Source organism: Coenobita brevimanus, chromosome 106, assembly GCF_032717465.1.
Source record: "Coenobita brevimanus isolate Jiangsu-jjx chromosome 106, ASM3271746v2, whole genome shotgun sequence".
Lineage (NCBI taxonomy): Eukaryota > Metazoa > Arthropoda > Malacostraca > Decapoda > Coenobitidae > Coenobita > Coenobita brevimanus.
This window is the reverse complement of record NC_137059.1, coordinates 2,251,545-2,267,500: the sequence shown is the minus strand read 5'-3', so window position 1 is coordinate 2,267,500 and position 15,956 is coordinate 2,251,545. Positions and strand designations below refer to the sequence as shown.

General features: G+C 38.9%; 2 protein-coding genes and 1 pseudogene across 2 annotated transcripts in view; 2 read left to right on the top strand and 1 right to left on the bottom strand.

Annotated features, from left to right (window-relative positions):
- Positions 1-2,476, bottom strand: part of LOC145416482 (rhodanese domain-containing protein CG4456-like) — a 5,369-nt gene extending 2,893 nt beyond the window's left edge. Inside the window, exon 1 of the mRNA XM_080285438.1 lies at positions 2,470-2,476. Coding sequence (XP_080141564.1) covers positions 2,470-2,476 — 7 coding nt within the window. The remainder of the gene's footprint in view (positions 1-2,469) is intronic.
- A 5,482-nt stretch (positions 2,477-7,958) lies between these two features.
- Positions 7,959-10,425, top strand: bisc (TM2 domain-containing protein 1 biscotti). Its single transcript, XM_080285437.1, has 2 exons — positions 7,959-8,203; positions 9,717-10,425. Exons 1-2 carry the CDS (start codon positions 7,959-7,961, stop codon positions 10,015-10,017), a joined length of 546 nt encoding a protein of 181 aa, XP_080141563.1. The 3' UTR covers positions 10,018-10,425.
- A 4,292-nt stretch (positions 10,426-14,717) lies between these two features.
- On the top strand, positions 14,718-14,837 carry LOC145416578 (5S ribosomal RNA; annotated as a pseudogene).
- Positions 14,838-15,956: the final 1,119 nt, after the last annotated feature.

The following is a 15,956-nucleotide window of genomic DNA, read 5'->3' as shown; positions in this document are numbered from 1 at the left end:
GTCTTGAATGTTGTGATCTTCGCTAAGGTCTCCCCAAATTTTTAGGTCACTCACAGTAAGAGACAAGGGATCACCTAGTATTTCACCTCTTACGCCTCGCTCTCTCCTACACTGACTAATATTCCTAAGCTGAGAGAGGCTTCACATGTTTCTTTACCGACGGATGATTATTTTTGATGCACAGTCGGCGTCAAGAATTCTGTCTCCTCTGCTGTCTCTCTCTCTCTCCGTACGAGCTTTGAAAACCAGTGCGTAGGACATGCCATAAAGGACGCTTGTGACAATGACCTGACGCCAAATAAAGTCATCAGTGTCTGCGTCTTCACTACACTCATTTTCAAAGTCCATAAAGTGAGAAAAGGACGATAGAATGCCGACTGTTCTCTCTCTTGTCAGTGCAATAATATTCTAGAAAAAAAGGGCAGCATTGAGAAGCTTTATAAATATTCCCTTAGCACGGTTTCAGTTTATAATATCAAATTCAGGTAGTATTAACTCTCAGGCTATTAAAATAAGTCAGCTGAAGGAAATCGTCTGCTACCAGTTGAATATAATACTGGAGACGATGCGACGGTCCGAAGCTTTATAAAATTCCCTTAGTACGGTTCCCATTTGCCATTTAATATCAAATTTACATAAAATCAACCCTCTCAGGCTTTTATATTCACTCAGCTGAAGGAAATCGTTGAGTTTCAGTGCAATACTAAAGAAAACGTGGCATTGAGAAGCCTTATATATATCCAGTTAGTAAGGGACTGAACCGGTTTTTCATATTAAGCTTATGTGATAGATTTCGCAGCCCGTATGATTTAGCTGAAAAAAATCGTCTAGTGTTAGATGGAATAATGAAATCGCAAAAGGTTAGCTGCATTAAAAAGCTATAAAAGACGATTAAACTTACCTGACATTCTCTCTCGAAGTCCGCTCACGGTGACCTGGAGACTGACTGCGAGAGTGCTTGAGGAAGGAATGGTTTAAGACGAGTTGCTAGAGAGACGAAGACGTGTGTTCTAGTGGGGTAAGGAGGCTCCCGAACACCTCTTCCTCAGCGATTTATTTTCATGGCTACCCACAAACACCTTCTTTTCTTTCATTCTTTCTTTTTCTTCTTCTTTCTTTCGTCTTCTTTTCTTTTTGCGTTTTTTTTTTTCCATATACTTTTTTAACGACGACACAGATTGCATGAATAACACACAGGAATTTAGTAACGGAGCAGAGTCAGGAATAAGCAGGTAAGGAAGAGGCGTTTATAAGCTTCCTAAACGCAAGAGAATACTAATAACACAAGAACATAGTAACGGAGCAGAGTCAGGAATAAACCGCTAAGGAAGAGGTGTTACTAACCTTCCTAATCGCGCCAGAATACCACCCAAAATATGATCTAGCGACTTCATGCAACTCTATACCCTCCAGTTCCAAAAATCTATCCTAATATACAAAATTCATGTGAAGACATTAAAAAAAAAAAAGGTCACAAGATTAACACGAAAAACCTATAGCCTTTTCATCCTAACTTGCACGAAAAACCTATAGCCTTTTCATCCTAACTTGCACGAAAAACCTATAGCCTTTTCATCCTAACTTGGCCGAAACTTTCCACCTCTTGCACCTTATTTCACTCAGCTCCATGGCAGAATAAGAGTGCACGACAGCTCTACGTACTTTCCATAGCACTTCTTCGTGACTAGTAATATATTTTAGTGTTAATCTGATGTTACAACTCGGCAATCAGTTTTTACTTTCCATATCATAGTTCTATATTCTGGCTAATCTCAAGCTACAAAGGCCAAGGTAAAGTGAAAGGAGTATAGGAACGTCAGCCAACTCAGCAACCGTGGCTTAAATGTTACGATTGAAGAAGGCACTGATATTTTTTCTGTCCCCATCTTGCTCTGAAACATATAGACAAGGAAATGCAATATATATCAGTAACTATTCTTTCAGTATAGTTTACATTTGGTACTTAGTTTCAGTCTCACGTAGCATTAAAGATCAAGGTCGCAAACTCTCTCAGATGAAGAAAATCGTCTGGTGCAATAAATTACTAATGAAAATATAACCAAGGGTGTTACCAAGTATCTTCGTACAATTTCAAGTTGCTGTGTAATATTAAGCCTAGGCAATATTATCACTTAGTCTCATAGAGTCACTCAGTTGAAGAAAATTGTCTGTTAGCGCAATAAACGTCTAGAGAACGCGACGATGTATTATTAACCCTCTCAGACTCTTATATTCTCTCAGCTGAAGGAAATCGTCTGGTTTCAGTGCGTTACTAAAGAAAACCTGACTGAGCCGTTTTATAAGTATCCAGTTAGTACGGGTTTGAACCGGTTTTTAATGTTTAGTTTATTTCATGTATTTCCAAAACCGAATAACTCTGATATAAACAATCGTCTGGTGTTTGCTGGAATAATGAAATCCCAAAGAGTTAGCTGCATCAACAAGCTAAAAAAGGACGATTTAACTTACCCGACATGGTCTCTCGAAGTCTGCGCACGGTGACCTGACGACTGACTGCGAGAGTGCTTGAGGATGGAATGTGTTTGGAGGAGTCGCTAGAGTGGAAAAGTTTTGTTCCAGCGACAGAGGGCAACTCTTAATTTGAGGTTGCTCCTTATTCCTGTACCTTTGTTTATTTTTGCAGTCCTATACACTTGCGTCATCGGTAAACTGTTGTTCTTACGAAGCAAATTCTTTCATGTTTGCGAGATCCCAGGGTTGACATAATTCAGGTGAGTTTTATCTGGTTTGGCTTCTGGGAACACTAACTCAAGCAGATCAATACCCCTACGCCGTTACTAACCTTTACCTATTTTCACTACTCCCTTGCACAGGCTTTACTGGTCCGCCGTTTTTACTAAGCATATTCTTTATGGTCAATTACTCAACACTAAATATACAGAATAAGCTACCAGTTATCTCAGACTTTTTTTTCCAAGCATGACGGATGGAAAAACTATATTAGATCAATAAACCAATATTCATTTTTAGTTCTTTCAAACTCACAGATTAGGTACAGTACAAGCGGTCAGTTTCTCTGTTTATTTTATTTATTTATTATTATTATTTTTTTTTTCTTTTTTTTGGGGGGGGTTGGCATACGAGAAACACTTTAATAAATCTACCCATATTTTCACAATTCGATACACATGCGTTATCAGCTGTGTTAACTCATCTTATTCTGTTTAAGGAATCTATGTCTATCTCTTTACCCCTCCATGTCACCTTTTCCCCTGTCAGCAGGCTGCCCTTTCTCCAACTCAGACTCGTTTTTCTCATATACCTTTCCACTCCATCCCTCCATCTCACCCTCGGTCTCCCCTTCCCCGTCCTCCTCTCCACCTTATTCACATACACTCTTCTAGTAGTTCTTTTATTCTCCATCCTTTCCACAAAACTTAATTCCATTCACTCTCATTTACCCGTTTAAAGAGCAATTTTAACAGATCAATGCACCATCCTTTTTATGTATATAGCTCATACAAATTCAGGAAAAGTCAGTTGTTCGTACCCACTACATGCTCTCTCTCTCTCTCTCTCTCTCTCTCTCTTTGTACCTTCCTTCTCTCTCCCTCGCTCTCTTTGTACCTTCTTACCTATCCGTCTATCAGTCTACGTATCTGTCTATACCCTGTGTGTGTGGGTGGGTGTTTCTTTTACCTTTTTTTTTTTTTTTTTTTTTTTTTAGGTCCAAGACTGTCCTCGAAACTGTCTGCTACTTGTGACAGGAAATAAAAAAGCCCTGTTATTTTTAGTGTCTCATCAACCCTCTTCACCAGATATAATATTCATTAATTCTTCCTCACAGCACTTTCCATACCTCCGACAACACACATCTTATTCCATTCATCCCTATTACTCATTCCTGATTTAATTTCTGATTCCTCTAGACGACTTTATTCATCTTTGGGTAGGCTTTTCAAGATGGAAGGGTTAGATGCAGCCTTCATTAACCCCTTCACTATTAAGGGACTCTTTATAAGCTGAGTAAAAACGTCTGATAGTAGAGATTAATCTATAAAATACATCACCAGATTCAAAGAATTAAGGGTCTGTTATTAAAACTAAGTATACGAAGGTGTAGTAGGTAGATCCCTAATTATGAGAATCAGTTTTGTTCTATAGAGGAATAGAGATCGTAAGACAGCATCCACTCCTGTTATCTTTGTTATCCTAGCATCATCTTGACGGGAACACGGTGGACTGCAGGTTGAAGATACCCTTTTCCTGTAGTCCGCCATCTTTCTGTCAGGGGGTTGAGAGTGAGCTCAGGGACGTGTATATAACCTGGCAGTGACGCCGCTTATATCAGTGTCTCAACGTGAAGGCGTCCCTCTCTACTGCACAGTACATAACGCAATTAGGTATTTTTCATGTAATTCAGTATTCACGTACAAAATCAGGGACTTGTCTTACCTTTCGAGAGTTCAGACTTAACCCCTTTACCACAATGCCGTACTTTATATCATGTACTTTTTTTTTTTTAATAACAGAACAGAGGAAGGAAAAACAAATGAATAAAAAAAATAATCCATACATCAGATCACTGGTGTCCTCTGTTCATAAAGTATCTGTAACAGTTAGACTTGAACAGCTGTGCGTTGAAGTTTGTAGGGAAACAACTCTGGGGAAGCGACTTCCAGAGAGATGCAGTTCGAGGAATGAAAGAGTTCTAATGGGCAGAAGTTCTGCAATATGGCTGAGTGACATTCCAGTCATTAGCGCTACCAGATGCCCGAGTAGCACAAGGGAAGGCATGGAGAGGTGGCACCATGGGCGCAACTTCGTCTGAGCATTTGCCATAAAAATATCTGTAAAACAATGCAAGAGAGGCAACATTCCTTCTTACTTGTGGGGGAGGTAGTTTATTTGTAAAGGCAGGGTTGTTAATAATTCTAACAGCTTTGTTCTGAATTTTGTCTAGTTGTTTTAATGCAACCTCTCCACAACCATTCCACAAGGGTGAATAATATTCAAGCTGAGAGCGCACATGACTTATAAATTATAGCTAACTGCTCGTCAGTGAAGAAGTTACGGACAATGTACAATAATCCAAGTTTCTTTGAGGCGGTTTTGGCAAGTGATCTGACATGAGAGGTCCAGCTGAGGGCATTGTTAAGTGAGATGCCGAGAATTTCAATACTTTTGGAGATGGGAATATTAGTAGCACTGAAGGTGATGTACGAATCTGGCTATATCTGTCTATTAGTAAACTGCATATATTTAGTTTTACTAGCATTAAATTAGACAAGGTTATTTTGTTCCCATTCACTGATCGTAGATAGGTCTTGATTTATGGAGATGGCTGTTCTAAGTTGAAAGGTAGAGATATTAGACTTTGTAAATGGGTGTCTGAGTGTGAATGAACGATGTAGTGTTGAGTCATCTGCATATGAGTGGATGGGATTGTGGGTGACAGATAAGAGATCATTAATATGAACCAGGAATAGGGGTGACGCCAGAACTGACCCCTGCGGCACGTCGGCGTTAAATGAGTGGAAATTGGAATATACATCATCTACTTTTATTCTTATTTTCCTGTCACTAAGATATGAGGAATTCAAAGGAACAAAAGACGTTAGTCCATAGCAAAGGAGTTTGGACAGCATGGAACGGTGCCATACCCTGTCGAAAGCTTTAGAAATATCAAGGGCTACTGCATGAGCTTCTCCATGTAGGTCAATTGATTGATGGATGGTATGAGTTTGGAGTTTGAGTATGTCAATGGTGGATCTTTCATGGCGAAAACCATACATAGTCAGATGATGATAGATATTTTGAGCCGGAAGAGCTTTTTTTTTTTAATCCTCTTTAGATCGAGTGCTCTTTCCTAATCATATAATTTCGTGATTGCAGGAATAAGTTGTCTCTGTATTCTGTGTTATTATTACTCTTCATCTTTCTCGGAAGAATCACATGTCTTTCTCTTGCAAAACCAATATCCAGGAGGTGTGTGTGTGTGTGTGTGTGTGTGTGTGTGTGTGTGTGTGTGTGTGTGTATCTTTACAGGAATGAGTCATGCTAGTACTGTCCCGTGCATTAAACCATATTTATTATACATATCTTTAGATCTGTGAATAGTTTTTAATTGTTCTTACCTAATTGTATCTTTACAGGAATGGTGTGCGTGTGTGTGTGTGTGTGTGTGTGTGTGTGTGTGTGTGTGAACACAATTATGAATTTTTACAGCATGACAGAGAGAGAGAGAGAGAGAGAGAGAGAGAAAGAGAAATAACCTAAACAGTAAGCAGTCACTATTAGGAACCCGGTAGCATTATCACTAAAACTGGAGTAATGCAATCATTCCACACAAGTTTCCCAGCTACACCGTTTTCTGTAAATGTTTATCAACAAAGGCTTCCTAACCTTTAGGCAATCTTGGAATTGGGATGCTACGTATTTATACAAATTCCATGCTTTATTTATATTTTAGCATTAACGTAGCACCTAAGTTTTATCAAGGAAATCCTCTTAATTTCTTTAGAATGTTACATTAGGAGCCAATATTATTAGTCCGAAAACCAAGATGGATGAAAAGTGAGAATTAAATAAACAAAAACACTGTGGCGATTGGTGCTTACGCTTAGCTGTCAGTTTATTTGAGTATTCATCCACAGTGACTGTATACGATGCATGGCACTTAACTGCTGTGAGTTTTAAGAGGTCAGTCAAGAAACTCATGTAAGACTGTCGTGGAATTTGTTGCCATTAGGCTGGTTTTACTACTAGCGATTGTAGACCCTCTTCGGCGAATTTTCAGTCCTTCCAGATTTTACAGTATTATATTCATATTTCTAAACCGTATTAAACTTCAGCAATTGATAAAGACTTGTGCAATGGTTATGTGATAAGATTTAATTGTATTATCATCAGATTTTGTCCTTCAGTTTTCTGCCAGAGATGGGGAGACCATGGATGAGATGGAGGACTGAAGAGAGGTATATGAGAGAGGGGGGTGTAAGTTGGGGGGGAAGGGCAGCAAAATGGTAGGGGACAGGGGTACATGAAGGTGGTGTTTGTGGCGACCCCTTACAGGATTAAGGCGTCTGGCTGTAGATAGATAGATAGATCCTAGGGATGCTTTCAATTCACTTTATTCCATGTTGATATTGTGATACTTGTGCTAGCATTTTATGTGAAGTATTCCCTTTAGGAACTTATTTCAGGTCCTAAAATCAAGATCAAGTTCATAGATGCCTGGGTTAGGCATGAAAAAGAAAAAGATTTTATCTGAAGGATATATATAATAAACACGCATCCAAAAAAGGAAATCTATAAAAGCAACAGTTATAGCCTTGGATGTTCCCAGTTAAATGTATTTCAACCAGTTTTAAAATTAATTGTTGTTGTTGTTGCTGTTCTGGCCCCAGACTCATCAGGATTTGAACCTGGTGGACTGCAGGCTGTAGCTGTCCTTCTAGGTTTGCCCACCATCCTGTTTTCAACTTTCAAGGGATATGAAGGGAGTGGTGGGGCATGTGTATATCTGAACAGCAAAACCACCCTGTTATATCAGTACTACTGCGTAAAGGTGTCCCATTCTAGCACATGTTGAAATGTTTGATGATCCAGAAGACTGTATTAAGAGTACCAGTATCCTGCCATATTCTGAGTAAAGGATAAATTTATACTGTAAATTCCTTAGCTTGAGATTAATGAAAGCCGATTACCGGTAGCTACAGTACAGTATACAGATTTTACTTCGGTAGCTATAAAATTACAGTGTATATCTTTTAATCATCATTTTAGTGTATGGAATAACTAGTATCACTGATGCTCAGAGTAAGTACTTTCACTAATGAATGTTTAAATTTTCCAGGCTGAATTTCCATCCATCATAGGCACAGCCTTAAGGCAATATAGTATGTTGATCATCTGGATGCCACAGTGAGATGAGATCCTCCTTGGGTCCCCTCCATTTCCAAAACCGAAGTTGGAGGGGTGGGATGAATCAGATGATGTGGATATTGCTGGTGGTGTGGCTGGCAGTGGTGGTGGTGGTGGCTGGTGGGGAGTACCACACCAACTGCTCGTCTTTACTTCCGGGCCAGTATCTCTGCACTGACCTTAACATGGACCCTCGTACCCAGCAGCCACGGGGTTGCACCAAGGCAGGCCGAGCCAAAGTCACCTGTACATCTGCACCGGGTATTGTGTGCAAGGAAACTGGAAATGGAACATTTGAAAGGGAAATTCCTTGCAAGTAAGCATCTATTAATTTGTTCTTGGGTATCTTGACGCTTTGTTTTAGCTATGTGCATTCTGTAATTTTTTTTTCCCACCCAAACTGGGAGCTAATGCACCTTTGTTCAGAAGTGTAAAATAATCTTGAGTCTGTGTCAGTTTTTATAAGCACTTTCTCTTTTTTTTTTTTAAGCTTACCTCTGGATCTGAGGAGGTCACTACAGTATGACTTTTGTAGATAGCTGTGGCATAAAATATCGTAAAGGTAGGATGATTTGATATACAAAATTTGTTTCTGAAATGCACATTACTTAGTATTTTTCTGTATTATATTGCATTAGGCCATTAGTGTCAAGGATTATGCAAGGTATTCATTATCATCATCATCCAGACCTCCTTTCCCACCCTAGGGCAGGGGGAGTAGTAGCAATGTCCAGACAGCCCAAATTTGCCTAATCCAATGGGTCACGCTTCCATTCATTCATCATTTAAGCCTCCGGAATCCTAGCTCTGTCAGATAGGCCTACTGTACGCCAGAAACATTCACCACATATTGTAGCTTCACAAAATGTATAAACTGCAAGGTATTAAAATATGAAATTGATCCTCTTAATTTTCCAGGTTACTTTTAACCTCATTGGATGCTGTATTCTGACTTAGGTCTTTCACCAGAACTTAGCCCAGATTACCATCTTTTAGAAGCTTATTTCATGAAGCACAGTGATAGAAAAGACAGTACTATGATTCTGCACCCATTCTATAGCACATTTTCTTGACTTGCATCATATTTTAGTGTTAGTCAATAGTTACAACTGAGCAATCAAGATGGAGAGATGGAAATTTTAGACCAGGTTAAAGTGAATGGAGTGTAATATGCAAGCATGAAGAGGCTAATGTTTTCAGATTTTACTTCCAGACTTTATCACTGAATCTTTACTTGCTTTCATGGTCTGTTCCTTAGAGGAAGCACAGCATCATTTTTACCTTATGTCATACATGTGCAATAGTAGTTGTAGCCTACAGTAACAATGCAGTAATGTCACATAAGGTCACTTTTTTTTTTTTTTTTTTTTTTTTTTTTTTTTTTTGCCATCAGATCCTCATCAACTTTATAGAGTACTTATCCATTAAAGTTCCACTTCAACCTCCAAAGCTGATATACCAGCTTCATTCAGTTTACATTACCAACAGTATGGATAAAGTTGTTGTCTCAGTCATATTAATGTGAACTTAGTGGAGTGCATGATGAAGCATCCCCTCTCCAGCAATCCACCACGCTTCTTTTGGGAGATGGGGAGAGTTGGGGACATTTTTATACCCAAGCAGCTGAGACACCTGGTTATATCAGTAATTGTATAACTACAAGAAAGTGTCTCTTTCCAGCACCTGGATAAAGTTTTTACATTATTATCAAGCATTTCGTGGACTTATTGCAAGGACTACCTTCACATTTATGTCTCAGTTTCCATTACCAAGTGCAGTACATTGTCTCTTTGTTAGGTGTTTTTAACTCTGAATTTCTTTGCTTACAGATACACAAATGGATATTCATATGAGACTGCACTGTTGCTCTCCGTTTTCCTGGGTATGTTTGGAGTGGATCGGATATACCTGGGATACTACGCCATAGGCCTGGCCAAGTTCTGCACTTTAGGATTCCTGTTTCTTGGCCAACTTATTGACATTATTCTCATTGCTACCCAGACTGTAGGACCAGCTGATGGATCACACTATGTTATAAGCTATTTTGGAGCAGGCATTGAAGTTATTCGTATGGACAACATGACTTACAGAATGCCTCAAGATGACTGGGATGTCACTAATGAACTTTAGGTTTGTGAGAGAAATGGTGAGAGAGAACAAAGAGGAAGTTGAGTGTTTGAGAGTGAGAATGATATGAGAGGATAAATTAGCCCAGAAGTGGATACAGTATGTGATGACCATCCCCTGTCCAGGGATTCCCAGGAGGGAACAAGGTATTTGAGATGATGATGATGATGAATTGATGATGATGATGATGATGATGGGCATGTTTTAGCAGGATATGAATGAGCTAATGTGTGTTTGACATTGGAGGAGTGGGTAATGGTTGGGCAAGTTATGAATGAACAAATGTGTGTGTTTTTATTTATGTTTGACAAGATATAAATGAACTTTAGATGTGTTTGTATTTATGTGTACCTGTCACTTATGGGTGGTTTGTGTGTGCACAGTGAATCCTCATTATTAGTTGTTCATTTTTTAAGGTTGTTATCTTTACTAAATCCCTAAAAACACTACTGTATATGACTGTATTTTGAGATGGTTTATCAGTATGTGAATAATCAAATTCACAAATAACAGAACTGTGGCTGTTTAGTGTCGATTGTTCAGTATTACAGTTTCTTGTAGGTGTATGATGTGTGCTAAAAGGAAATTTTTTTATACGTACATTATCACATACCACATACTGCACATTAGTTGAACATCAGTGTACATTGTTGCATGCGTCGGATGGAATAACTTCATTTTCACCAAGTCTTCACTCTTTCAGTCATCCACTGGTTTTATAAAGGTGGAGTTGGCAGTGCATAAGATAGTTGAGCAGATCCTATGTATTCTAACTTTGGATCTTATGGACATATTCTTAAACCTTTAATTGTGAAGTAGAATGTAAGCTCTGTTTTTCATGGTAATTTTTGAAGTTCATGAGGAACATGGCTTTACTGTATTGTTTCTTCTTGTACTGTAATGTGGGATGCAGATTTAGTTACCATACTACTTAACACAGGCATTCCATAAATGATAATAAAAAAAAAAAAAAAAAAGGTTTGCATTACACTTCATGATTTAAGGTTTAAGCATCCAGACCTTATTGCACAATGCTGAAAGTTGTTCAAATAGAAGAAATTATATCCATGTACTAGAATTAAGTTTATTTTGAAAATGCAACAATTTCAGCCTGTTTTGGACCCACTTCAGGTACAGTATCATCTTGTATACCAGAAGATGATCCAAATTGGGCCAAAGGTGTTGTATCTTCACGATAAGTAGAGCCTCATTATATAGGTATAATTTTCTTTTGTTCTAGTTGTAATAATGTAGGTTTGAATATAGTAACTTCAATCCCTTTTTGTGTTTTGTGGGTACATCAGTGAAGCAATAGTACTCCTGGAATATTGGAAGAATATTAAACATCATCATCATCATCTTACTCATCATCTTGACCAATCCAGATGGGAAGAAGTCGGGTCAAGCAAATGCAGTACTTAATCCATAGCATTTCCAAATCACAGTAATTCCTTTTTTAATACAGTAAATGTGTTCTTAAAATGTTTGCATGTGCAGTGAAAATTGCTCTAAGTGAGAATCTAGCCAAGTTAGTTAACGTCATATAAATTTAAGGATAGAGGGGGTAGGATGGGACTGGAGTATATTGGTGTTGTGATGAGGAGAGGTATATTGAGATGGTTTGGGCATGTGGAGAGGATAGGGGATGATAATTGGGTGCAGAAAGTGAGACGTGTTAATGTTAGGGGTTGGGTTGTGAGAGGTAGATCAAAAAGACCTGGGACGAGGACATTAAGTGTTTCATCAGGGATAAGGCACTGAATAGGGAAGCTGCCAGAGATCGAACAGCATGGAGAGCTGCCATTACATTACCAAGGCTGACGCATGCAAGCATGTTGGTGTCTTTAAAAATGAAACAAAATGATTCAGGGTTTCAAGTAAGTAAAGTATAAAAATGGCTAGTGTTGAAATTGAGAGCACAGTATCTATGTCTACCTATCTATCTATCTATAGCCCGACGCCCTAATCCCGCAAAGGGTGGCCGCAGACAAAACGCCTCCAAGTCACTCTGTCACCCACCATTTGACTCCCCTCCCCCCAACTCACCCCCCCCTCCCTCATATACCTCTCAACTCCATCCCTCCACCTCATCCTCGGTCTACCCCTTCATCTCCCTCCCTCCACCTCACCTACATACACCCTCTTAGTCAGTCTTTCATTCTCCATCCTCTCCACATGTCTATAGGCAGTACTTATTTCTATAAAATGCTTAACCTGAGAACTGTGACGTACATCTTTAGTTGTTCTGAGGACGGTGACAAACATCTCAAGATGATGGGCCAAAAACTGAATGTTAAAATGTCTCAATCCGTAAACTGTGGCTTTGGAAAAATTTGCCATACCCTGGTGTGCAAAGTAGAATTATTAATTGAGATTTTGGTCATACAAATTCATAAATTATTGAATTAAGCATATGTGTATCCATTCATTGGTTAAGTACAGTTTCCTAAAATTGCAAATTTTTTTCAGGAAAAAATAATCAAAGACTAGTTTTGTAGGTATGCAAATTGTCAAGTCGGTATCTACTCTAGTGTAACCATAACATACATTGAGACATTTTTACATTCAGTTTTTGGCCCATCATCTTGAGATGTTTGTCACCGTCCTCGGAACAACTAAAGATGTACGTCACAGTTCTCAGGTTAAGCATTTTATAGAAATAAGTACTGCCTATAGGTAAATTGTTTTGTGAGGTGTACAGGTATCAAACCTTTCCCATAACTGTGCTCAATAATGAACAGTAGCATGGTATATGAAGATTGTTCCTTTGTTGATTTTAGCTTTATAGTTAAAAATGTGTTCATTGAAAGTAAGTGAGGAATTACTGTATCATACTGTACAGTAGGTAATTATCTGTTCATTGCAGTACTGTAATTAGGCACAATTAACCCAGCAATCATGAGGGATCTCATTTTAGTTAAGGAAATTGTCTCAGAGAAGCCAGAGATAATCAAGACTTCATTATACTAAAAGTGTTCATGTTTCAGCAGCAGTATATCAGAATCTCTTTATGTTCTTGTGGAATTGCCAGAGTTGATGATGAGGACTGATAATGTATTGAAAAAAAGAAATGTGTGGGATTTACTTTATTGTAATACTGTATAAATACAGTAGTTCACTTTACCATATTCATTGTATAGTACAGTACCTGTATTAACCCTGTAACTACAATAACATAATTTTTGCTTGATTCTTACTGATATAAGATAATTTTAGGGAAGCCTTTAGAAATGGAAGGGATAGATTTATAGTTAATTAGCACCTCTGCTGTTATAGTTGTTTCATTTTAAATTTGCCTTGATTTCTATCATGTTGTAGCTTATTTCACATAGCTTGCTTATTGGCAGAAAAGAACAGTGCTATGGTTTTGCATTATTTCCATAACATTTCTTTATGAATAGCTTCATATTCTAGTGTTAATCCTTACAACTCAGCATTTGAGATGGAGAGATGGCAATTGTAGGTCAAGTTAGAGTGAAAAAGTGTTCAAAAGTCCTTCATGAGTTGAAGGATAAAAAGATGTTATTGGAGTGAAAGGGTTGAATGTCCATAATGGATATGGATATGGTTGACTGTGTAAGAAAAAGATAAAATATATAGATTTTCACAGCAGTATGCATGTGTTACTGAAAATCTTTTGTATGTTTGATTCTGGGGGCTTGAATGGTGAGTGAATGGAAGCATGGCCCATTGGATTGGGCAAATTTGGGCTGTCAACATTGCAACTCCTCACCCTGCCCTAGGGTGGGAAAGGAGGTCCAGATGATGATGAATTTTTATTCATTTTGTAATTTTTATTATATTGATTGATTTAGAGAGAAAGACATTTTTCCCCTCACCCCACCTGAGGGTAGAGAAATAGAGGCAGGATGATTATGATCTCAGTGTTCGGACTTGTATTTATTGTTGCAGGATTCACGTATCCCTACAACTTTATTACACATAATCCTATGAGCTTAAAGATGTTTTTTCTGTTTTATTCTTGCTGCCTCCAGGTGGTTTAATTCAGTTTTGGATGGACTTTTCAGACTGATAGAGTTAGATACAAACTTAGTCACCTCCTTCCATACTAGAGTTGAATGAAATTGTTGACTCATATCATCCACAAATAGCAAGAATAAACTGCAGATTGTGTCATAGTGGTGAAAGAATTAACACTTGTAGGCTTCTGTGACAGATTCACTCAAAATAAGAATAAAATAAATATGTCCTCAAGTTGAAGGTGTTGACTTTTTCAGTGCATCATAAGGGGTGATTTGTCTTTAGTAAGGGTGCACTGTCCCCAGCAGGCAGAATTGGATGCTTTAAACATGAAATTGCGATGGATATGAGGCCTGAGTAAACAATCCATGTTCATGTTAAGACTGTAATTTGATTGTCAAAGTTTATGCACCACATATATTACTATGTTGTTTTTGTTGTTGTATTTATTATATAACCCCAGGTTCATCTGGATGTGAACCTGATGACTTGTAGGCTGAAGCTGCCCTTCTGCAGTCCACCATCCTCCTTTGGGGGAATAGGGAAGGTGTTCAGGGATATTTGTATAACCCAGCAGTTCAGTCAATTATATCAGTACCATCACAAGAATACTTCCCTGTCCAACACCATATAGTACTTTTAGAGGATTGATCTAGTGCTGCCTAATTCTCCCTTCACATTTATCATGCTATCTCTGTGTCTGCCTTTATTTTCCTTTCGCTTTTATTATTCCATACCACGTTGAGTACACCGCTTCCCGTCCGATCAGCGAAGTTAAGCAACGTTGGGTCTGGTTAGTACTTGGATGGGTGACCGCCTGGGAACACCAGATGCTGTTGGCATCCCTACGTGTCAAGTGGGGTTGGTGGAGGATTAGTGCCCCTCCCTGTAAAACAATTAACTCTAAGCCCTTGGCCACCCCGTCTGGGATACATGGCGTCTGGCAATGAATGAATGAATGAATGAAACTTTTATTATTTCTCTTCCTGCTTCAAACAGCTCTACACTGAGTGACAAGTCTTATGGTTTCCTGTAGTCCAAGAAACCATTTATGATGCTGGGTGGTAACCATATTACCAGAAAATGGGATGATGTGGAGCCTGTTATGGTAACCTTGCTAACTGGGTGGAGTGACACAAATGCGGCATCAATCCAGGAACCAAACTTCCACACTTCCCTGTCGCTGATCGCTGTCAACTGCAAGTGAACATCAGTTCACTGCACGGAACAGCCCTGCAGGAGTGGTTGCTTACCAACAGTTGATGAGTCTGCTCAGCCAGACAGACTGGGGTTGATTAACAACAGCAACAGAAGATTGAATAATCATAAGAATTAAAGAATCTTTAAGATGGTGTTGACACAGGTTCAGTGCTTTTAACCAAATGACATTCCAAACCAATTGTCTTGGGAACTGAAACATCCGGACAGTTTCTTAATTGTTTATTATGGGCATATTGAAGAACTGAAAATGCAGTTGATCACCAGCGAGACATCCATCCATCTATCCATCCATCATCCAATCCTACGTTGCCCCATGAGGAGCGTAGGAGCCCGGGACTAGGAAGTTGGTCCTGACATTTAAGATGAGAGAGACCAACCTCACTCATCCCTGAGTGGCATTACGTGAGCAATAAACCCCAACCACCCCTTGGATATAAACCTTCACCGGCTCAATCTGATTGGAGCACAATAATTACCCGTTAAACCATCAGCCGCCAAAATTTGGTTATATGGTTACCACCCAGCATAGTAAATAGTTTCCTGGTGTACAGGAAACCATTTGGCTTGTCACTCAGTGTAGAGTCACCCATAGGCAGAAGGAAGAGGAAAGAATGAAGGAATGAAAGACAGAAGAGGGAGTGTAAAGTCACCCGTAGGCAGAAGTATGAGGAAGGAATGAAGGAAAGAAAGATAAAAGAAGATGGAAGGAAAGAAGGATGGAGGAGAGGACAGGGCAGACA

Bases quoted from the DNA above. Each gene is read 5' to 3' on its own strand.
- bisc (XM_080285437.1), top strand. From the start codon at position 7,959: ATGTGGATATTGCTGGTGGTGTGGCTGGCAGTGGTGGTGGTGGTGGCT. The intron at 8,204-9,716 runs GTAAGCATCTAT...CTTTGCTTACAG, and splicing joins GAAAGGGAAATTCCTTGCAA to ATACACAAATGGATATTCAT.